This window comes from Camelus bactrianus, chromosome 18 (genome assembly GCF_048773025.1).
Source record: "Camelus bactrianus isolate YW-2024 breed Bactrian camel chromosome 18, ASM4877302v1, whole genome shotgun sequence".
NCBI classification, from domain to species: Eukaryota; Metazoa; Chordata; class Mammalia; order Artiodactyla; family Camelidae; genus Camelus; species Camelus bactrianus.
In genome coordinates this window covers 10,950,174-10,975,881 of record NC_133556.1, presented here as the reverse complement: position 1 = coordinate 10,975,881, position 25,708 = coordinate 10,950,174, and the positions used below count along the sequence as shown (strand labels likewise).

General features: G+C 39.6%; 1 protein-coding gene across 5 annotated transcripts in view; it reads right to left on the bottom strand.

Annotated features, from left to right (window-relative positions):
- AUTS2 (activator of transcription and developmental regulator AUTS2) overlaps nt 1-25,708 on the bottom strand; it is a 1,021,698-nt gene that overhangs the window by 759,683 nt on the left and 236,307 nt on the right. For all 5 annotated transcript variants that reach the window (XM_074345970.1, XM_074345974.1, XM_074345973.1 and 2 more), the window contains exon 2: nt 2,336-2,548. In XM_074345970.1, coding sequence (XP_074202071.1) covers nt 2,336-2,548 — 213 coding nt within the window. The remainder of the gene's footprint in view (nt 1-2,335; nt 2,549-25,708) is intronic.

The following is a 25,708-nucleotide window of genomic DNA, read 5'->3' as shown; positions in this document are numbered from 1 at the left end:
TTTTCAAATATTTTCCCTAAAACAAGGATAGTTTTGATTTCAAATAACATTAGTATCAGAAGGTTAATCATTAAGACCAAAAAGCTACTTAAATTTGAGATATACAAGTTCTGGCTTTCTCTTATGATCATAAACTCTGACCAGGAGACAAGGTAGAAAGAAGGATTCTGAGGACAGACAACAGAAAAGTCAGATCAGGTCTGGGAGTAAGAGAGTCAAGGATGAGGAACAACAGCTTCCTGTAGTCTCAGAATTAAATTGATTTCTTGCCTGAAATGGTAAGAAGCCTTCCTCCCACCCTGTTGGGAACGGAGGACCTCGAGGAGAGGCAGTGGTCATATTGCAACCTCTCTCCACTGGGAATAATCACTTTCCCCACATATCTCACATGAAAAGGTAGGAGTTGGGAGTCCAAAATATACCACAGCAACATTATCTTGTATAAAACCTAGCCCTTCCTCCCTCACCCCACTCTGTCCAAAAAAAAAGTTTTCATTTTGTTTTTTTTTTTTTTAAATCTTCATCCAAATGTTGTTACCTGCAACTTTCCAAGCTCTTTCTCTGCTCTCCATACTTGGTAGTTAATCCTGTTTTCCGCTTTTATAGGCCATTTCTATGACCACAATCACTTCCTCTGACCAAACCAACTCACGTAGTTTCTAAAAATACCTGTAGACTCCCTGCATCCCATGACCTGGAGTCCTTATCTCAAACAAGGGAAGCAGAATACACAAGGAAAACAGAGCAAGGCTGAGAAATCTGGGTCTAAACCCTGACTCTATCCCTCACTGCTAAGTAGCCTCAGACAAGTCACTTTATTTCTTTAAGCCCCAGTTTTCCCATCTGTAAAGTAAGCATAATATCATATACTAACCAGGGTAGTTGGAAAAATTGTAGATTATAACTACACAAACTCCCTTACTGAATGACTGTAATGTATTATGCATTAGATAAATATTAATAATCAATATTATAACTCCAGTCTGACATTTTCATTTCGGGACACAGGAAAACGCTGTGCATGTCAGATCTGGGGACACTTCCCTGAGGTCCTCCTGAAATCCATCACTCTAGATATTTCTCAGATGTTTACCCATCAGGTTCAACTCTGACACCAAACTGCCCACTAAATCTTATTGAGGCTTTTGGTCCTTCCAATCTTTTATCTAAAAGTCATCATCAAATATATGCTCTTGATGCTTTTATAAGAATGATTTTCAAACTGGGTTTGACCATTCTCAAATAAGAAATTTCTAAGACTACAAACTTCTATGCCCCACCTAATAGCAACTCTGATTCATAACGTCTGAGGGTGGAGCCAGGAATATGTGCTTAATAAGGCCCATGATATGATTCTAATGATCTGTGAGGTTTTGGTACCACTGTTTTGTGTGATCCCAGATCTTCTCCCGCTTCAGAGAAACATCTGCAAACTAGAAATTACCTGTTAAGCTTCTAATTGGCAGCACCTGCTCTGTGAACCACACTCCCTTCCTCTGCTTCCTTCAAGTGATAGTCAATTCCACCCAGTGGTCCCGCCAAAAACAAACAAAACACACCCAGGACACAGGTAACTCAGCAGGTGCTAAAGCCTCCGGATTTTTGCAGAAAAATTGCTATAAACAGTTTCATGTCTCATTATTAATCTGTCTCATGTGGGGATTTCCAGAGGCAGAAAGACTCCCCAAATGCCACGAGCTGTATCTTCCTGTGGATCACTGAAACCTAATTATTAAACAGCCCAGTAAGCCCACTACCAGACTTCCATTCACTCAGCAGATCACAAAGACAGTCCTGAATTATGGGCTATGGAGGACAACTAAAGAACCAAAGGACAAGCTCATTTCTTCAGCTCTGCTCTCCCACGTGCCACAGTATTTGAGCTTCCCTGGAAAACATAAATCTTATGCATACTGCTTGTATGCAGACAACCATTTTTAGCACCTCAGAACCTTGAGATACACAGTGTATGTGATCAAATCTGCCCTCTCCCTTTGTTCTAGTCCAGAGGATCTCTCCCTATAAGACAGCCTACCTTGACTATCACCAAGACTTCTATCAGTCTGCCCTCAACGCAAGTAGCACCAGCAATGGGCTTTGTTACAGAGCACATGTGACTGAAAAGGTACCACGCTAAAGTTTCAAACCATAATAAAAACACCGAACTTGCTCTGGTGCATTCGTTTAGAAGCAAACACACAGAGCAGAGCAGCCCTCCAGCACCCCAGAAGGGCATCTTCTCCTCCTGTGAGGAAGAACCACAGAGGCAAGCAGGCACCTGAGGAAGGAAGGAATTCAGCAGTCACAGGATGGAACAAACCCTAAGCTTCCTCACCTGTCTGAGTCCCTTCAGCATCTTCTTTCTCTTCCCAAGGTGCTGGCAGAGATTGCGGTCATTTTCCCGGTCTGAGCTGTAGTGGTGTGGGTGGCTGAGTCTGCTCTTCTTGGAGTGAAAGGACAAGCCATTGGTAAGTGCTTCTCGTTTCTTCTTGGTCAGAGGGGTCTGGCGTTTCTCCACGCGTTCCTGAGGCTTAAGTGCTACATCTTTCTGTAGAAAAGAAGAGAGGGAAAGGGAAGTGGTGGTTACATAGGTATCTAGCGTCACACCCAAAATATAGGCTAGATGGAGTTACGAGGAGGGAGGGGGTAAAGGCAGGAAAGTGGAGTATGAGACTACCTAAAACTAAGAAACATGGCTCTCAATTTTTCTGAATCCTCAATGCCAAAAATATATCCTTTCTATTCTTGTTGGGAAGAAAGCTCAACAAAGTGCAAAGTATCTGTCCATTAAAATGATTTCACTGCTGCCTGGGATAGTAGCTTTCTATCTGATTCTGCACTGGGTCTAGCACACACTATTCCCCAAAGAGGCTTAATACACTCACTTCCCAAGATGGTACATCAATTACGTTTCAGAAAAGGAGTACTAAGTGCATGCACAATTTAAAGCAGTACAAGCCTGACTATGCCAGGGCCAGGTGGATGTGAGCCAGCAAGAAAGAAACTGTCAATTCATATGATTAAAATGTTTCCTTAATGCATTATATTTTTACCACAAGTTCCTCTGAGCATCCTTAATTCCCATCTTCTTTGAAAAATATAACAACCATATTATCACCAAAATCAACAGCAAGTTTTCATTTATTCCTGTGTGTGGCTGGGGGAGGGAGGAGGGTAGGAGAAGGATAACGGATGCTGTGTAATAAGGAGCACCACCTGTAGAAACTGCAGGCAAGCATTTCAGGTCGTGTGACATAGGTGAGGTCTGTGCCTGCAGGCAGGTTAGGACATACTGAGATATCAAAAGACCTGGGTTCGAGCCCTGACACAGTCATTATTCACTATGAAACTTGAAATGAGTCACTGCAACTTTGAGCACATGTGCAAAATGGGCTCAGATATGACCTGATATGCTATGTATGAATGTCCTTTGAACCTTGAGAAATGTACACATTAAGCACTAAGATTAAAATGATTTGGCACTCAATCATTTGCTAATAAGTGGAAATGTTCCTCTTTACAGTGAAATTGCTCCTTCCTGGAGCCTCATCCACACACAGCTTCTGAGGTCCTAAATGTACATTTATCAGTAAAATATAAAACAAAAACAAACATTTCCCTTCATCGATTTCTCATTCTCAAAACACCACTCTCGCTTTTCTCCCCCTTATAGCTAGTATTCTTGGGGCAGTTACCTATTTTACCTCTTCCCAATATCAGCATTTCCCACATGATGCACATGATGCTCCTTGATGTCTTTTCCCAAATCAACCAAGGCCATTAGGTGGGGATCTAGGACTTTATATCTGCTTTGCCTTGGCCTCAAAAGCTCACCCTTCCACACCTCTCCCTTTTCTAGTTCAAGAACTCTTCACAGCTGCCAGTTCAGGGAGACCATTCTGTGATGCAAAGCACTGTTCTCAGGGCTCCACTTATTCAACAAATATTTTTTGTGCACCCAGTATATGCCAAGTGCAAACTTAGCACTGTCCCATAGTTGCTGGGGAAACAATCATGTGGGGGAAAAAATCCCCACCTCATGGAACTTAGAATTTAGGGGACAAATACTAATCAAATGACACAAATATATATATTTGCAAACTGAACAGCTCCAAAGGAAAGGTAAACAGTGCTAGGGTGCTAAAACTGGGGGAAATGGTCTACTCCAGGGGAGGGGCTTGTGGCTAAGGAGATGACTGCCATTTGACTTAGATCTGAAAGTCTGGTCAGTGAGAACAGCTTGTACAAAGGCCCTGAGGCAGCTGGTAGCATGATTCTTTGAAAGAATGAGGTCAGGTACTAAGTATCAGTAACCCCAGTACTTCAGGTATAGAGTCAGGCAACTAATGGATGGTCAAAAATATGCTTGCTAAATAAATAAGACAACTAGTTAAAGTCTCCAAATCTATAAAGCACAATAGTGATTTAATACTATCCCAAGCTGCCTCTAACATAGAGTGAATGAAGCAAGCTAGAAAAGTTGAAAGAAGCAGGAAACTAAGGAACCTAAATAAGCAAGGACTGCTGGCACACAAGAAGGATCACAGAAAACAGCAAGAAGGGGAAAGGCCTTATCTTTGCGGCAATAAGATACCAAGGATAACAATCTTGTAAGGCTAGTGAGTGGCTTCTGATCTCACTTCTAGCTGCTACCACTGCAGATGATTTACCCTTGGCCATTGCAGAGGCAGCTCGCCCAAGGCAATGAGGACGTGGTGAGCAAGTGTTTAAGGGACAAGCTGAGATCGAAGCAAATACACATGAGCACTGATTCCACGGTCTCAGAATCTCGCACGCTATGCTTAACACATGGTAACTGTTCAATAAATGCCTGTTATGTTTATTCCTTTGTCCAGTGTCCACTACCACAGTCAGCTATATCAGACATCTGCTTTGAATCTGGCCTCACATGTAACCAGTTTAGTCAGCTATCATTAAAAACAAAACACTCAGGTATAATAGCAACACTAGCTGAAGCAGCCAGGTGAGTCCCATTGTAGGCTGCTTCTATATAATATGATTAAATTGCACCACTTCTAAGGGTAATATAGAAACTCTCCATGGGGTGGGAAAAAAAAATGCCTTTCTTGGTCACACAATCCACCTACTGCCCTAGCATCATATGCATGTAGAGTACAGGATTAATAAACAAATGATATTTAATAATGTATCAGCTGTGCTTTTAAAAAAATTACACCATTCTCTTTAGAGACAAAATCTTTTTTCATACTGGTTGCTCCAAAGTATATTGAAAATTATGTGCAATTCCATACAAATGTGAATTAATATTTATGAGAGTGTCATATAATTTTTTCCAAATCCATTTTATTTTCATGTAGCATATTAATCAAGGCATTCTCACTGCACCGCAGAATAGCTACACAGAGCAAATGGACCCCATGCCGTGACATTAGCTTGTAAGAGAACTGCCGAAGCCTTAGCAGCAGCAGTACAATCATCTCAGCTCCAATTAATACTGAGATTTTCAACTCTGGAGGATGTGGGGGTGGGGGAAGAGAGAGGATCAAAGTGTGCACAGAATCGGTAGCTTAAGAAGTAAAGAAGAAATGGAGTCTTTTAAAAGTTTTTATTACATAAGCGGTTTTCAAAGATTAGAGAGTATCTTTATTCTTTCAAAGATACAGTTTTGTTTATAAATTACTGTTGTAGACCCTTTGAAACAATTCCTGAAAAAGCCAGGCTGCTGTTTGCTGATTCCCTCTATAAACTTGTACTGTTTGTATGAAGTACAAATAATCACTTAACTTCTCAACAACAGTCTGGGGGTGAAACGACAAAAACTGCTCACTATAAGCAAAGAGAATCAAAGACAAATACACTGATTATAAACTACTCACCTTATAACATTCTGAAGACTTGCCACATGATTACATATTATGTAATGTATTATGTACATATATCCATCCACCAACCCACTACCAACAAACTATTAGCAACTAAGTTAAGAATTTCCTTAAAGAAACTTGGGTGGCCTATAAAGTCTTGCTTCAATATAAGAAGGAAAATTGTCTGGTTTATAAAATAACTTTCTAGGATGGATGAATCGTGATTTTCAAAGGCCTGTGGAGTCATTAGTCTATCATGGTGTAGGCTAATGGTTCCCAAAGCAAATTAATGACTATCAGAATTATCTGCAGTGGTTTTTGAAAATAAGATGACTGCGCACATACTCAGCAAGGGAACTATTCAGTAAACTAGCAAGGGAGGAGGGCAGAAGGATAAAGAAGAGATCTGGAAAAAATGCTTTAAGGCATTCATTTGACAATCACAGAAGAAGCAAGAAAGCAAGCAAGAAAGCCAGCCAGCCAGCGACAGAAGGCTAGCTGTGAGGTAAAAAGATTTAGACATATTTGCTGGCAATAGAGGGGGTAAGTGTACAAGTTATGCACAACAGATGGGAACAGGTTTTCTGAATAGTTGAAATTATGTGATTTTTAGGTCACTGGTGATGGAGGGCAGGGTCACAGCAGCACATACACTGAGAGAGAGGCTCAGAGACCGACTAACCAAGACAATTTCCTTCAACACCCAGTCTTTCTTCAAAATAGGTGATCCTGCTCTTGACTTTCCCTTCTCCCAAATTACAATCTTCCACCAAAGGCTTCCTCTGCCACTCTTGAATTTCAAAATGAGATGGTTCGGTGTTTCACAAACTAGGGGAGAGCAACAAATTGCAGATGAAACACTGTGTAGGCTGCAGGGCTCCATTTGCTGATTACAGATGAAGGCAGAGACAATAGAAAATGAGGGCACAATTTGCCTGCCTTGCATGAAATAGGTTTTGGAAAAAGCCTCTATCTGATTTTTCCAACCAAACTAATCTGAGGGCAGCCCATCACTTACAAAGCATCTGTGGTATGTGTGTCTGCATGTGTCCAAGTGTACATATATACGTGAAGGAGGGGTGCAATTTAAGCAGAACCTCTTCTGTTGGTTATTTGATCTTAGGGAGTTGTAAAGACAATAATAAAGAAGCCAGGAGGAAAAAAAAGTGCTTTCCCTGTCACCATCAAACAACAGTAATGGCTGTGTCCTGTCATTTAAGTATACCAAGTCCTTTGTTGGTTTATTATATTGCATTTGTACTTGTTTTTGAAAGGTTTTGCAAACACCGACTCCATCACTTCTCTTAAGTGCAAAAGATGTAAAAAGGTTTACCCTGATAATAAGAAGTAAAAATTAAAGAAACAATATACAGCTCTTTTAAAACTTTACATGGATATGTTCACATTGATCCCCCACTTTGGACTTCTGAACAAATGGACTTAAAAACAGACTTTCAGAACCTAAACTTTTTAGTAAGTACAGGAGACTCTATAGGAATTTACAAACAAAATTATCACTATGGCGTTCAAAACTTTTAAAAACAAAAATCAAAATATCTACTATGTGCCAGACACTTCACCACCTGTTAGAAATATCTAAGGAAGGATCCCAGAACTCACACTGCTTAATGAGGGTTAACAGGCAAATCAGTGAGGTACCACACTACAGTGGGTTAGGGAAGAAGCAAGTAACGTGCTCCCTACCGCGGTATTTCACATTGCACTGAAATTGCAACCCTGTGATGGCATAAAAATAGAAAAATAGATCAGTGCAACAGAACAGAGTCCAGAAATAGACCCACATATATATGGACAACTGGTTTTCAGCAAAAGTGTAGAAACAATTTTGTGGAGAAAAAAATCATTTTTTAACAAATGCTGATGGAACAAGTAGATATCCATATGTAAAAAAATACGTAATTTTGTTCAGATTGCAATCTAGGAAGATTAACTCAATATATATTATAAACCTAAATGTAAAACCTAAAACTAAAAAACTTGAAGAAAACTTTTGTAACCTGGGTTAGGCAAGGATTTTTCAGATATGATACCATAAGCACAACCCAAAAAAGAACACCCTGATAAATTATAATTCATCAAAAATGAAAACTTCTGCTAATCAAAAAACAGTTAAGAAAATGAAGAGACAAGCCACAAAATGGAAAAAAAAATACTTGCAATATATATCTGATAAAGGTTTTCTATCTAGAATAGATTATTCTCAAAACAACATAAAAAGAAAACAATTCATTTTTTAAATGGGTAAAAGATTTAAACAGACATTTAACTAAAGAAGATTTAAGGCTGGCAAATAAACACATGGAAAGATGCTTAACATCAGTAATCATTAGGGAAATGCAAATTAAAACCACTACATACATATTAGAATGGCTAAAATGAAAAAGAATGGCATACTGTACAGGTAAGGATGTAGAGGGACTTTCATACGCTACTGGTAGGAATGTTAAATGGTAGTACAGCCACTTTGGAAAACAATTCAGCTGTTTCTTGAAAAGTTCAAAGTATACTTATCACATGCTCCAACCATTCTACTCCTAGGCATTTCCCGAAGGAAATAAAAACACATATCACACATAAATGTTCAAATCAACTATGTTATAGCCTAAAACTGGAAACAACTTAAATGTATATCAACAGATGGATTAACTATGAGATAACGATTCAATGAAATATTACTCAGCAATAAAAAGGAATAACCTATTTATATATGTTACAACACAAGTTAAGTTCTCAAAATAGTTATGCTAAGTAAAGGAAATCAAACAAAAGGAAATCAAACAAAAAAAGAATACATTCCATACGATTCCACTTACATAAAATTCTAAGAAATGTAAAATAATCAGTAGCGACAGAAAACAGCTTAGTGGTTCCCTGGGAAGGACAGAAAGAGGAGATCATACAGGGAAGTGAGGAAACTTTTGGGGTGATGGGCATTTTCATTGTCCTGATTATGGCGATGGTTTCACGGGTGTGTACACACATCAAAACTTTTCAAATTTTACACTTTTAACTCATGGAATTTACTGGTCTGTCAATTATACCTCAATAGAGCTGTTTTTAAAAATGGCAACCCTTGCCATCATGCACTACTGGCATCCTACCAAGTACTTGATTACACTGAGTTCCATCAAAAAGAACTCAGATTCTTTGTTTCAGATTCCTGAAACAAAAGGATAATCACACTCTGGAAGGACTGGCTTTAGCCCCCAAAAAATGTGGCCAAGAAAAGTTCCACTGGAGACAACTTGGCTGTAGACATGAATGTCTCAGACTGAGGAGCTGTGTCCTGTCTTCATATCACTGTCAGCGACAAGGTGGAGTTCACATGATGCTTTTTTTTCTTCACATCTGACAGTCAATTCTCAGCTCTTCAGAGGCTAACCTTTTGTAGAGCTTTTCCTAGCTTTCTTTCAAGCACCTTCGTTACTCTGGCCACATTCTCTCACAGGAACACATTAACCAAAGCAAAGAAAGAAAACATAAATAAATTGTTACTGTTCCTAAATGCTTAAAAAAAAGAGGCAGCTTATTAAAATACTATATTTAATGCATAATGATACAAATGACATAAGGGAATCCAAATGGGAGAGAGAAAAAAAAAAAGAGAAAGAGTAAGCACAAACTCAGTACATAAAAAACACCTGTCAAAGGTGCAGTGCCATTGTCAGAGGTGAAGAGCTCCCGCCCCTGCCAAAAAAAAAAAAAAAAAAAAAAAAAGAAACTCAAAACCTGCTGTTGAGAAGCTTTCCTAAATTCAGTTATGGGATGAGATCACAACTATCAGCTTAAGTGAGATTTTTGCACACTCTGTGAATTGAAAACATCCCAGCAGTCTCCCATTCCCATAGATAATTGAGAGTTGGCTGCTGTTAGACCTTAACACGCTCAAAGTGGTTGAGTCCCTGGCAACCAGATGCTATTGCTTAAAACAGTTTAGGCTCTTAGCCCTGAAGGATTCCTAAAATTGGATTACAGTCCCTCCAGATAATCTGAGAAATACAGCATGACGAAAAGGAAACCTTGGAAAAAAAAAATTAACTCCTCCATAACAGCAGCATTCTGAAAGCTGAGCACAGCATGACTGAGGCAGAAAATCTCATCAGCGAGGGCTTAAGGGCAATAATGTACACAAAGGGCGAGTCTAAAAAGGGGAAGGGAACCCACACAACAGAGAAGAGCATAATGGAAGCCACAAGAGAAAGTGAGCACCACGCAGTTCTCAGGCCTTTTGGAGGACTGGAGTTTGGTGTGATGCCTCAAGAGAGCAGGCAGGGCACACAAATTCCTATTGCTTTCTCATGCACTCAAATCTAATCCACTGAGGTCACACACTCATTTGAGAGGATATACAATTTGAATGATACCCGTTTTAATAAGCCTTTACTCATTTTTGACTAGGCATTCCATGCAAAAGATGAAGAAAGGGTTAATTACTGTACTTATTACACTGTAGAAAAATTAATTAGTAACTGGGCCTTCCCTGTAATACTCAGGTTTAGCTCCGCAGGGAGAGCAGCTGTAACTTTATCATCCTTGAATTCCTAGCAGAGAACACAGAACCAGGCACTCAGCTGTTTCTGAACAAGTGAATTAAAGGAGAACAATGGTGTAATGCTCCTCTTACTCTAGGGGTTGTTCCCCATCTCTATGAATTGTACCTGTTCATCCCTCCACCTTTCTCACATTTCCACCCAAGAACTTTCTAATTTACTATCCCCCACCACATCCTTAGTAAAGCTGTTACTATCCCATGTACTAAAGAGGGAGTGAACAGATCCCCAAGAGGTAACAAAAGTTACCTTATTAAATCCAAGAGAAAACAGAACAATAAAGGGGACTGATTGGGGAAATGGCAGGTCATGACATCATCTTTGTGGCTTGATTTCAAGGCCAAATTAGCATTTATTGGGTCTCAATACATCTCTATTCACAGAAAAAAAAAAAACAAGAAGGGTTGATATTATTAACCAGATATTCGAGACAAGGACCCTGACTGGCCAATGAGAAACCTCTTCATACCCAGATATCTGATCCAGATTAGTAGTACGGCACAGACTTTGATTTTCTTCCCCTTAATATGTTCTCAATTTCTTCTCTTCCACAGGTACCCACATAATACCACAACTTCATTTTAAATGACCAATGTCTGGCCCTAAGTAAATCTTTTACTTACTTAACTAAGGAAAGCTGCAGTGCCTCCTTTCATTTCACTTTTCTAGCACAGTGAAATGAAATGAACCATAGGAGAAATAGAAGGTGAAATAAGGATTGGGATTCTAAGCCACGGAAGAGTTCTCCACTCTTCCCTGCCATGCTGTACCAGTTCTGATCCTCACTCCTTTCTTTAATCTTCCCCAGAAGACAGATAGAAAAGAAAAATCCTGATGTGATTTCAGAATCTTACATAGTGGGACAAAAGGGAAGACCACTAGTATGTCCTTCTAGCTCTGGCTCTGAAGATGTCAAACCTACATTAATAGGCAGCAGAGAAAACCTTAATATTTGACTTTAGCCAGGGCTGGCTGTGCTTTCATAGAAGCGGAGGTGGTGGCGGGGTATGAGTAACCACTTCTAGGAGAGGCTCATTTAGGAGAACAAAATCACACACATGCACGCGTGCAAATCTGCACACACAAAAGGCACATTCTGTCCACTCAGCAGACAGGAAACAATTTTTTGAAAGGCAATTCAATCTTTAGGACTATTCAGTAACAGGAAAAGTAACTTCTGGCAAAATTCACATTATGTCTCTGAACATAAATAGTTTTATACAGCATAGTGGGAAGGATATATGGATGAGAGACAATCCCTTTATGCCTCAAGTTTTTCAAGTGGTTCAGATAGGTTTTTAGAGAACTATTAAATAATTATTACTTGAGTAATAATTCTATAACTTTCTCCCAACTTCCCAGAAACTGTAATCAACTTGCCACTGGAAATGAGCAGGCACTCCTTCGTTTACAGAGCAGTGGTGCAGAGAACCAACATGCCCATGTAACACTACGAACAACTGTTACATTCTTTCTCAAACTAATTTTAATTGGCTTATCAAGGGCAGAGACCAATCTCCTTCAATATCTATAACTCAGGGTCCTCCTTGGGATGATCTCTTAGTTTCCATCGACTTGTCTAAAGTTATTATCCTGGGAGGCTTTTAGCACAGATAAAACACTCAAACAATGTAGCTTAGAGTTCAATGATTGAGTAGAAGTTTTTCTTCCAGATTCTATTTCCCAGACCTTTAAATATCTCTGTGAGATTGCTCTTATATAGAAGTACACTTCAAGTTCTTTTGTCCCAACTTGGTTTTGATTTGAGAACTAGAAATGATTTAATAAAAGGTCAGACCATTTCTGAATATAAAGCAATTACTAATTTATGATTTTTTAAACCACTAATATTTGTATAGCAACTGAGTTGAGAGTTTACAAGTTTACCTTTTAAAATTATCATTTCATTTGATTTCCTACTAACCCTAAACAGCAGGTACCATCATTTTCATGTTCTAAATGAAGAAAACTGAAGCTTTGTAAACAAGTGACGTCCCAAAGCCAGTCAGCAATTGTCAGCAAACCTGGAGTCCCTTGGCTCTAGTCTTACTCTCATTCCCTAACACCAGGTCATTATGGCCTTATTAGTAAGTGTCAGGATTATGACCTTTTGTTTAAAGAAAATTTTAAATTATAGTTTAGTACTGTTTCATTATAAAATCCCTCAACTCACCTCCATATCCCCTCAAAAGCATAATTAGGGGAAGGCTGTGCCACTTACGTCAAATGTTTGAACTCCTTTTTAAGGACTCAAATCGGCAATAAAAATCTTGACAGAAATAAAAGCTTTGGCTTTTCTCTAAAACTGACAATTTTCACCATTTTATCTCAGGAGTGAAAAGTGGCAGAGAATGATACCTTTCTGACCTTAAAAAAAAAAAAAAAAAAAAAAGAAGAAGAAGAAGAAAAAGAAGCTATACAAATGCTCCAGACCCTGAATTCCACATGTTCTGCCTTTGTGGCACAATAAATATTAATGGATAATGACAGCAGCCATAAATACCCACAGATGCAAAAAATAGAAATCTGTGTTTACGGCATATTGCAAATGCTCTATCACTAAATGAGATATACATATGGGTTTCATAGAAAGTTTTCCTAGTCTTGAAGCTTGTTCACACAGTTCCAGCCACTCTCTTTCCTATCACCCACAGTCTTCTATTTCAGGTTTCAGCCAGAAGCATTTTCTTTCCTTTAGCATCATAGGATAAAAATAAAATGAACTATATCCTGTCGGCTTTCAGAGAACACAGAAAAGTGCTTAAGATGTACCCACTGACCTGAGACACACACCAAATAAACTTCTCAAGCTATTTCTGCAATCAGAAATAAATTAGACACTACAATTGTAGTTGAGGGAAGAAAGCAGGCCATCCTTTCCATTGGTTACTACACTGACTGGAGAAATGAAAGGCAATGTCAATGTGTGCACAAGAGACTTGGATACTAATCCTAAGGCAATTATGTCATGTAAACTATCCAAATTTTTACTCAGTTTGTTGAACAAGCCATAGGTTTGTCTCTACACCAAAGCTTCCTATAGATAGATTTAGTGATGTTTAGGTACTTTATTGGGTCTATCAGATTTGATAATGGAATCAATCTCTCCCTTTAGAAGCTCTGAGTTAATGGCAAAGTTTATTAAACTGCAGGCAGTCATTCAGAAAAGATCAATAGAGACATGATTACAGAGTGACCAGAGGATTAAACACGAGATTTATCACAAAATTAAACTGAATTAAATGTTCTCTGATAGTACTTGAAATGCTGTCGATACTTTTAACTCATAATCTATGCTTTCTGTGTTTACCTAATAGGCAATAGGGATGTCTGATTTAAGAAAATGACTGCTATATAAAAACATAAGCCACAGAGATTTGCTGAAGCATTCAGAGTCCTCCTGAAAATGTCCTCCCATTTTTAAGAAGCAGCATTTTAATTCATCTGTAAGAGCTGTCCACAGTTAACTTGGTAGAGTTTTGAGTTACTAAGTACGTACCCCATTCTGACCATCCCTAAGGCACAGCCATACAGGTATCCCACTACTTTTCCAAAGTTCACTTTATACACTTCACTTTTATAAAAGACCTACATCAGTATGTTTTCCCTAACCAAAAGAAATCCAAAGAGGATTTCCAGCTTTATGGAAAGAGGCGAAAATTGCATTCAGTGACTTGACTACTTTGCAAAGAGCTGTTACACAGGCAGCTCACACCACAAGCAGCCAGAGTGGCACCGCCAAGTTCCTTCCTGCAGAACCACATTCAGTACTTCAGCATCAAGCCACCATGGCTTTGAACCATGTTTGTGAGCATATGTGCTTTATCCTGACTTATTTTGTACATTCGTTAGCAAGATGGGTCCTAAGGTAATTACTTCTTGGCTTTATGCCATTTTGGCTTATGAAAGGTTTCCTAGGAATGCCCTACTTTCAAATAGTGGGGGAAACCTGCACATCTTCACAGGCATATATCTCAGAAACTGTGTCTGCAAGTTACGTACTTTCATTTCCTTCCTTTTCTCATACAGAAGCATGCAACATGACACTGGTCCTTGGTCACAAGAGGAAAGGGGGCTGGAAAATGTCATCCAGATATAGGAAAATCAACTCTTCCTCATCCTGGGAGGATTTACTGATGGCACCACAAGCTCAGCAAATTACATTCATACAGGAGAAATCCCAATCACAGCCTATGAAAAGTAACCACTGGCTAAACAAACTGGCAATAGCATATACACTCGTAATCAGTGAAGAAGTCAATATACATAATGGCTGTTAAAACTGACATCAACACCACAGCTAAAGAGAACAGCTCTGCGGGACCTGCAATGATAAAGGCCAGGCTTGCTGTGTGAGGCTGGGAGGGTGTGCATAAGCAGATTGGTTGGTAGGGAAATCAGTTATGGGACAAAAGTTGAGGCTGTAGTTTAAACCATACCTTGGATGGCAGCATGTCTGAGGGAGACTTTCTTTTTCCCTTGTCCAGTTGCTATCATATTGCTAGTACACTTCATCTCACAAAAGACATCAGCTCTGCCCTGATGAGCAGTGGGCTCTGGGGATTTCAACAGTAATCCAATATGGCAGCTGTTCTGTAAAACGGGGAAGAGCTGGCTTGGAAACAGGATGCTGAGGCTGATACCACCCTGCAATTCTATCATCCCCTCGTCAGCACACTGATTTACACCAGAGCAACCATTTTTCTTCTCAGCAGTTATCCAATCATATAACACCATTTAGTGCTGTAGGTAGTCCCAAATATTTCTTACTTCCTCAGGAAACAAAATGCCATCCTGCCTGCTGAAGAAAGGGACTCTGCACCCCACCCTAAAAACTAGGGCTGCTCTTAAAGACATGAAGCCAAAACTACTTACATCAGACCCTCTTACTGATAGAGATCCTATCATATCAGTTTCTTAGATCATTTCCCACAACAGAAACTTTATTCCAAGAAAACTACTGCACTTCACTGGTGTCCATACTCTATTCATTTCCCATTTCCTCCTTTGTGTCTCTGCTCAATCTAGGACTGACACAAGCAGGTGCTCTGGTGGCAGTTAGATCTGGGTTTCAGCACTGGTATTACCACTTTGTGGCTTTATGACCTTGAGCAAATCTCCAGCCTACTGAGGCCTCCATTTCTACTTCTTAAATACAGGGATAGAGTTATGAGGTTTAATGAAATCTGTGGAAAGTGCCTGGGATATTTCCTAACATAAAGTAGATAATAAGTAAGCACTAAGGGAGGAATTCCTCTTCTTGGCTAATCATGTACTTAGTCATTACAAAGGGAAACTGTTAGTCATTATAAAAGGTTATATGTGGCAATAAAGGATTGATGGTGAGACCTATTTTCCATATATCCTCAAGACTGTGTACTGAGTGTCTTTCAGTGTACAGAGTGATGTACTATATACTGTATTTATAATGCCTCTTTTAATTACCACAACACTCTGTGAAGCTTCAGTTTTTCTCATTTCTATAAAATGGGGGCCAATTACAGCACCTAACTTACAAAGCAGCTATTCAGATTAAATAAACTAACACAGTTTCTGGAATATACTAGGGTTAGCTATTCTATCACTATGAATTAACTTGACCAAGGTCACAGAGCTTGAAGACAGCACCAGGATTCAGTGCAGAGCCGTGTCTCTCTGGAGCTCAGGCCGTCATAACACATGCATGGAACCAAATGCAGACACTGGCATGTAGTTTGAGCAACGCCCAGGATTGACACTGGCTTGGGACTCAACCTTTCCGTACCTCTCTATTCCTTTTTGAAGTGTATTTATAAGCACACCACTTGGCCAATTTAACCTATAAAATAATGCAAAGAAAGTACAATTTGCTCTTTGGAATAATTACACCAAATAAGTTTTCATCTTTTTTCCCCAAAATCTGTCTTCTATAATTTATGAGAAATGCAAGAGTTGCTAGAAAAAGAAAGAAAGAAAAGAAATGCATTTCCCATCACCAGATGAAATGGAAAGATGGAAACTTCAGGAAAGTTTGGCATGAGAAGAGAGCAACCCTTTGTACTCATGATACATCCAAAATTAAAAAGACCACTATGTAAACCATTCTCAGAGACTGGCAAAAAAAAGGCATGAAAAAGCATTTGCTACTGATTCCGTCATAAATCTCTTTTCAACTGCTTTACCCCTGCTAGTTTTCAAAATGAGACATCTGTCCATTTCCAAAATGAAAATAAATGCATACAGAGTAGTTTCTAGATGCAGTTCAACATAAAAAGATTACCTATAATACTTCCTGCCGGGGCCTAACCTTGAAAGGAACAGGTTTCTTGGACTCTATTAGGGAATCCCTCAATGTACCATCCAAAACCTTCCTGTGTAAGGCTTAATGGAACAGGGGAAGATGGAACAAAGGGGGGGGGGGGACTCTCCTTCCCAGCTGAACACTGACACATACAGTACCGTTTGGGAGGCAACTTTATGTGCTCTTAGTAGTAGATTAATGAATGTAATTACCTAGCATTGTGGCTGTGAATGCTGCAAAAACTATAATTTATAGAGTGCTGTAAAGTTCTAATGCGTTTTTATGTCCATAAGCTGCTTAACCATAATCTAATGCATTTGTACAAGAACAGCCTAAGTGGCTCTCAGCTGAACAGTGAACACAAGTGTCTGAACCTCAGCAATTCTACGCGTACGTCTTTATAACCCAACCCCGTGTGGTAAGCATCTGAGGGAAACAGCTGCTGAATTATACAAATAATTCTAGAGACAGTGACAAGGCTCTCTGCCTCTCTCACCATGAGAAGAGTTTCTGGCTGACAAAGGGCTGCAGGCCTTAATTAAATGCTGGAGTGGTTCTGAACACATGTTTGGTGGTTACTTTTCTTTTACCACCATTCTCACCACCCTCTCCTCTAATTTATGTACCCTCATCCCTGCCCCCTAGAGGTGAGCAGAGGTAGAAGGGGGAGGAGGAGAGACTGCAGGGGGCAAAAAAAAATTATCTTTCTATCTAAAAATATCCCACCTGACTTCCAGCTTGGAAAAAGGCTTACCATTTCCAATTTTTTCTGTTTTCCTGCCATTGTATTCTCAAGGCAGGGGGAGTACGGTGCAACAATTCTTTGACATCTAAAGCAGATTATCCTTTAAGACTGCATTAGGGGTTTGAAGTATCTCATATGACTAGACAGATGATCATGATGATGAAAGAGACAGTGATGATGAGCTGTCGTGGTGGTGGCTGATGCTTTTTAAAATTTACTACCTGCCAGAATTACACCCCCACCACCATCCTGTGAGCAGCTACCATTAATAACCCATTTTCAGATGAAGAGACTAAGGGCTATGAATGGTTAAACAACATGGGCGGTGTTTCAGTTCAGCTTTTCACTCCACAGCCTATACAAGGTTCACCAGACAAGTTACTACTTGTAGTTTAATGTTTTCATCATCTGTAAAATAGAAATAACAGTAGTCTTTACCTCCTAGGATTGTTGTGAGATTTAAATAAGCTAATGCTTAGAACAGCATCTGGACCTAAGCAATGCTGAGTCCATGCTGGCAATCATCACAATTACTACTCTAGGAACAGGGAAGATATGTATATACAGTTGACCCTTGAACAACACAGGAGCTGGGGGTGCCTACCCTTCACACAGTAAAAAAAATCCACTTAAGATTTATAGTCAGCCTCCACATTGCAGCTCCGCATCTGCAGATTCAACCAACTGAGGATCATTTAGCACTGTAGTGTTTACAACTGTAAGAAATTCATATATAAGTGGACCAGCACAGTTCAAATCTATGCTGTTCAAAGGTCAACTATCCTGGCAAGGAGGTGGGGGGACACTGTAAGGAACACCAAAAATCTGCCTGCATTTTCTAGAGGCAAACTTTTAAAGTCTCAAACATCTGTAACTGTGAGATCCAGGGATTTATCCTGGAACCCAACAGTACCAAGTAACAAATAAAGCAACAGCGTCAGAGTGAAAGTGGACAAACCCCACTCTACTCCGAGAGCACAGTATCGAGTGAAGGCTCTCCCAAAGAGGATCTCCCAAAGAGCTCTCAGGTGTGAAAACAATAAGGAGCCACCACAGCAGGAATTCCCACTTTCTCCTCCTCTTTTCAGTAGCAGTGCAATATGATTTATCAGTGAGTAAATATTTTACTACACATTAAAAAAGTAATACATAAGGCGAGAAAATCTTTAGAGCTCTTGGTTGAGTACAGGAGCACAATGGCATTACATCAGTGGCCTCGCAGGGATGAACAGCCAGCTCTAAGACACACACTCAGGGTAAATTAGCATCATGACTAATAAATAATTGATGCTCTTCCTAGTTAAAAATGTACTGCTCTCCAGCATCCATGGGATGAGATGTGATTTGGATTCAATTAAAGCTCTATCCTGTCCAAGGGAAGAAAACTCTGCCTCTAAGAGAGCCATGCGGCTGCTTCTTCACTTCTTGTGCCAGATTGATCTCTGGAAGCCTCAGATCCATCACTTTCACAGGGGCTGCTGCAGAGGCAGTAGCTACACATCTAGCTCCTCCAACAGGAGAGCGAAAGAGCAGAAGGTCTGAAAATAAATACAGAATCGGGAAAATATTTCCTACCTCCTAGTAAGTTAGCTTTGACTCTAGATGTGAGAACTGGTTCTTGTCATTTAATCTGAAAGAAGAGGGGGTAGGAGTAAATAAACCATTTCCTGAAAACACGGCTGTAGTCCTTAAAAAGCTGAAGTGGAATTGGGCATGATAAGGCTCTGGGATGTGGTCAGTTCTCCCCACAGGCCTCCCCCCAACCCAAGTTTCCCCTACTACACACCACTGTTCTCCTGCAGCCTTCAAGCCTCACTTCCTCTTTAGCAACTCTGATCATTAACAGAAAGTTGCTGTCCACACAGCAGTTCCCAAATATTCACCATTTCCTCATCCTACCACCACTACCCTTCTGTTTGCCTTTCTTACTTCAGTTTCTCTGTGATTATGAGACCCTAGCCTATCTCCTCACATTTTCTATACACACACACACCCCCTCTATCCCATCCACTCACCTCTGGCAAGTCCACTTCTATCTTAGGACTCCCTAGAACAAGCCCATGGCTCCCTACTGCTTGCACCAGCCCCAGGTACTGATTCTGCCTTCCCCACGTCCTGCCATGACTTACAGGTTATGTCTCATCCATAGCTCCCTCTCCAGCCATGTGCCTTAGGGATGATATCTCCCTCCTGAGCACCCCTAGCACTTTCTGTCTACACCAGTGGTCTGCAAGATGTCAACCGGGATGAAGACTAAATTAAAACATTTGTAAGTGTATTTCATCTTGTTCTCTAGTAATTTTTAACTTTGTATGCTTTATGATCTATAAAACATATTGGTCTAGTAGTATATAAAACTTTAAAATGAACAAATACACACACACACACGTAAAAAACAAAGGTGCTTATTCTAAATGTTTTTGCCGATAGGAACATACATTCAAAGTTTGGAGACTTTTAGTTTAGACTACACAGAGGGAAGTAAGCACATTGGTGATACGTTTTTCCATACTTCTTAAAACACTCAAAAGTATTACTAAGTGATTTGTTGATATAAATAGACATTACAAATCACGGTTTACATACTTTTATAGAACAGGGTGCTCTGAGAAACCAAATCCCAGCATTCGCAAATAAATAAATCACTAAGCTTCAAGAAAGAACCACATTTAGTGACTACAATTAATTCTTGAACAACATGGGTTTGAACTGCACAAGTCCTCTTACACGCGGATTTCTTTCATTAAATACTTACTACATTACTACACAATCTATGGCTGGTTGAATTTACGGATGAGGAATGGCAGACATGAAGAGCAAACTATAAAGGTATAGGTGGATTTTCAACTGCATGGAGGGTCAATGCCCCTAACCTCGTGTTGTTCAAGGGTCAACTGTATAGTTAATAATACCATACGGCATATTCAAAAGTTGCTGAGAAAAGATCTTAAATGTTTTCATCACAACCAAGAAAAAAATTTTTACCTATATATGGTGACAGATGTTAACTTATTTGCATACATTGTGAAATGATTGCCAAAATATCAAGGCATTCTGTTGTACACCTGAAACTAATATAATGATGTTATATGTCGATTATACCTCAATTGAAAAAAAAGAAAAGAAATAAAGAAATAACCATATTTAAAACAAGTGTCAGGGGATCATCTTTTGGTAGTAACACGATAAAAATTTTAGAGAGGCACTAGACCTCCAGGTAACAAGCCCCAAGCTAATCAGCCGACAGGCATCAAACATACCAAGTATTATGTGATCTGGCCCACAGATTTCTTCTAACAAAACACCAGGGATTTGCCTCTTTGAATACAACACTGTATTGAAACAGAAAAGCAAAGGAAGATGTGATAATTCCTGCTCACCAAAACACATTTTCATCAAGAGATAAAATAAACTCAACTTCATCCAGTCACAGCAACACCCATCGCCAAACAGGTCCTATGACCTGCCGTTTTGCTAGGGAAGCTCAAATCTGCAACAGCAACGGCACCATGGATACTGGGCAGATGTTTACTGGAGAAGGGATAAATCCTTACATCAGTGCTTGCAGTCAAAGTTTTATGCAATTCCAGATCAATCAGCGGCTTACACAGTTATCACCACTGCTAGCCCCAGAATATTAATCTCTTGAGGGAGAAGACTCTTACATCATATCAAATCTCTTTCAATAGCATGTATGGTCTCTGGTAGTCCCTCAACAGAAAACTGTTGTATAAACCCTGAAAAAACAGATTTAAAACTTAAAATTCAGTATTTTGGATCACAACTATTTCTGTTAATTTGGCACTAATCAAGTAAATTCTTGACTATATCAAAACGATAGAGGTTCAGTCTATATATGTGTGTGTATATATATGTATATACACACACATGTATATATCCAAAAAACAACCTGAAATCAGAAATTACCAATATGAACACCTAGTTGTGAATGACTGTTAATTAACGTACTCTTAGACAGTACTATGAGAATGTTCAGAATGGTCACAATATTCTTGCCTTCCTGTACATACAGCGGTCTGGTTGGAGAGAATGAACCAAGGCTATGATCACTGCAGAGACTCAATTCCAGAGTCCAGGGGCCCTAAAGTCTGTATCTCTGATAGAAAGTAATGATGCTCTCTCTGTAAGGTTCAACTGGACAACCTATTCCAAGATTATGCTAAAAGTCTAAAGTCTCCAACATTTTCTATACATAAACTGTAGGGCGTGTATCAAGCTATCTGTGCCACCCACAGAGAGACCTGTAAGCCATTTTCACCCTGTAAGTTCTACACAAAAGTGAAACCAGAACTGGGCATAATAAATCTTTTTTAGTCCCTTGGATCTTGTGTTAATCATCTGATGAGGGTAATCACAGAAAATTTAGTAGTAGTAGTAGTAGTAGTAGTAGTAGTAGTAGTAGTAGTAGTAGTAGTAGTAGTAGCAGCAGCAGCAGCAGCAGCAGCAGCATTAGTCTTACCACTAAGTTTACAATCCAACAAGGACAGGAACAATAAACAATTTCTCTTCTGATCCACGGAACAAATAATGATTGCACTGCCTATTCTCTTCAGTAAAGCACAAACTAGTGCCATTTAGATGCACAAGAGAGATGCACATCTGTATATACAATGATGTCTTAGACTAAGCACCAAGATTACACTGTTTGAGAAAGGCTGACCTAGACTTTCAAATGCATACATTTACTTGATACACTGCCAAATGCCTAGACATTCAGTGCAATAGTTTACAACAGGTAGAGCAAAAAGCTCATACAGGAAAGATTAGGGGTAAGGAGGTGAGGAGGGGAGAAGTAGGAATAAATATGCAAAGCATAATCACAATAGACTTATAGAGGAGTCCAGAAAAAGATAAAGATGAAAAAAAAATGGTTTAGGACAGATTATAGTCAATAGAGAGCCACTGAAGGTTTTTAAGAGGAAGCATGATGAGTTTAGAGTAGACAAGCAGGATGCCCATCCTCAATACCCACCATCAAATAGATGCAAGGTCTGAGCTGACTCCTATCAATTCCACCTTCTTAATCTCTCTGCCATTTGTCCACTTCTCAATCTCCTCATCTGGACTTCTGTGATCAATATCCCAAATGGTACCCATGTCTACAGTCTTCCACCCTGCTGAAGGACTGGTGACATCTCCATCAGAAATCTAAGCATGTCACTCCCTTGCTTGCAAACTTCAGTGGTTATTCATGATCAATTCTTATCTCTTTCACCTGCGTCCACGAGGCCTTCAACTATCTAGGCCCTTGCTTATGGCTCTAACTTTATTTCTTGTCATCATCTCCTGTACCCTCCTCCCCAGTGCACACTTACAACCCAGACATACTACTGTAAGTTCTCCAGTTATGCCAAGAGTCTCTTAACTCAAGTCTCTTTAAAATTATAATATCCTCTGCCAGTTATATTACTCCTCCCTAGCACACTCAACCCCCTCGGCCTGGCTATCTCCCACTTAGCTTTAAGGTCTCCATTATCCTTAAACAAAACACTTGTTCCTCTTGTATTACAATTTCCATTTACTTTTCCATCCCTTTACCAGTCTATGGACCCCTTGAGGTAGGAGCTGGGACTGGTCTGCTATCATATCCCCAGCATCTAATAAACCAACTTTTTCCTCCAAGAAGTATTTACTCCAGGGATGACTCTGTACATAAAGTAGATGGTTCAACCCATTCTCTAACACACTATCCCTGGGAGGCAGGAGGCAAGAAGCTATGAATGGTATTTGAATTCCATCCAGGTCACTCCCTTAGGGCAGGTATCCCTTGCAGCATTTCTAACAAATCAGCACATATTTTAAGCTTAAGAAATATATGCCAATGTAGCTTCCAATCTCAACGAAGACTCAGTAAGAGTGGTAATAATAGCAGCTCACATTTACTACATACTTACCACTGGCCAGATGGTGTGCTCATTTACCTAATCCTCACTACAACCCTATACGCTAGGAACTCTGCTTCTCCCACCACATAGATGAGGAAATTGAGGTTTAGAGATGTTAAGGCAAGTGATTCTCAACTCTGACTATTTACTGAATCTTCTAGGAAGGTTAAAATTAACAAAAATAATGCCTGAACCCCATCTAAAAACAACTAAATCCCAATCTATGGAGGTACTTTTTTTTTTAAGTTCCTAAAAAATGCCTAAAATTCTCCAGTTTCTATGCTGCTGACAGCCTGAAGTTAGTCTGATCCCAGAGCCAGACGTATCTGTTAAAGCGCTACACTCTGTTAAGCTATTTCTCTGAACTTATAAGTCCAGGAACACTTACCCTTTTTCTTCAAAGTATGAGCAGGTGTTAGGCTCTTGATTAGTAAAAGGAGAGTCTCTTTAGACTATAGATTATATCAAGTGCCACCCTGAATGTGTAAGTCAACTTCATGGTTCTCAGCGGAGACGGCAAAGAGGGCTCTTTGCTAATTTAATAGCAATTCTCCAAACGGTATCTTCTACAAGTTCTACTTCCCACCAGCCACTGTGGGGGTTGCAGTGGCCTATAGGATGTTAATACACCACTACTTAAAAAAAAAAACAAAAAAAACTATTTTCTCAGGAGGCACGAGAAGCCCAAAATTTTCACCAGACATGACAGGTCAAGAGAAGACAAATGAGTTCAATAATTGGCATGGAGGAGGCTAAAATTTTAAAAGCCTATCTTAAAATGATGTTTGAGGTACTCTAGTATCCCAAATGTGTTAGAAACCAAACATAGAAGCATACTGTGTTCCTTCTGGTGCTTAGAATATAATTTAGGTTCATATTCAGTTATAATATCTGACACTGATATATTAAGGACATATCCAACATGACAAGAAAGGACGTAGATGGAGGAAAACATTTAAGCAAAGTATAAATAAAGGGGTGAACGGCACAATGGATTAATGTTCTGACCCTTCCCATTTCTGAAGCCTGAGCTTCAAACAAAGAAAGTAAGAGATTATCCACGCTTTCCTCAATGTGAAAACAAAAAGGGAACATCAGGACTGGCATATATATCTCTGCCGTGTATTCTTATCTATTAAGTTGAGGGCCAGCCTCTTGGGTGTGCCACTTGTGCAATCGCCCAGGGCCCTGAACCCAGAAGGGCTCAGTACTTGGTTGAACGCTCTCTAATTTTATCTTTGAGCTTGTGTTTGGTAAGTGAAGTTTGATAAGACAGTGGAACACATGCACAAGAAGAGGAAATTCACGTAACAGGCACGCCTGCGATTCTTCGCTGCTCTGTCTGCACAGAGCATTCACAATGCTTCATGAACACAGGATTCAGCCAACATGACAGTTCAGTAAGACTCTATGATGGAGTGAAGAGGAGACACTTACAGCCTTGGAAGCCATATTTTCCCTTCGAACCAGATTTTGGCTGAGAACATAGAAAGGAGGCAAGGGTATTAGAAGAACTTTGACTTCAAGAGTTTATACTCCTTTTGGAGAAAAATATACACAAACAGGAAATTTTACAAAATAAAGGAAGCAATGTCTCACTCAAGTCAGAATTAAGTTATATCCAAAAGTGAGACACAAATTAAAAGTTCTTTAGAGGTGGGAGGAAGACTAGCAAAGATATCAAGGTGGAAAGGGTTCTTAAATAAGACTCAACAGACCTTTTCCACCTACATTATACAGATGTTTATAAAACACACTACAGACGTTTAACAAAAGCTGGTGGAACTGTCTCTCTTTTGCCAGCCTTTCACAATTTCCCCTACAGTTGTGCAGAATGTTACTTTCCAAAGTTTTTTTTGCTTACATAACTCATAGGTGAAACCATATGTTCTAACAATTCCTGCCCAAGCATTAATACTGCTTCAAACTCACATGTCAGTAGCAGCTGATCTGCTTCATTCAGGAGTGGTTGTACAGAGGCAATGACTTTCTCACAAGAAGAACCAAGGTGTATTATAGGTATGCACTGAACCAAAGGCAAACACCTCTTCCAGCACAATGCACAGGTATGAGGACAGCTCTTCATTTTCCAAGCTAGCAGAGGAGAACACTGGCGCAATTACTCCTAAACTGCCTAATCCCTACATCACCTATATTCAAAAGTCAATGTGGGTAGTGGAAAAAGCAATGGCCCATTGGCCTAAGATCAAGTTTTAAGTCCTGCTTGATCTTATACAAGCCGTTTCATCTACCAGAAATTCAAATTTCACATTTATAAAATAGGGAGACAAATCATCATGGCTCCCTCATAGGTTATTGTAAGATTCAAATCAGGGTGTGTGCAAAGCGTGGTAAAAAGC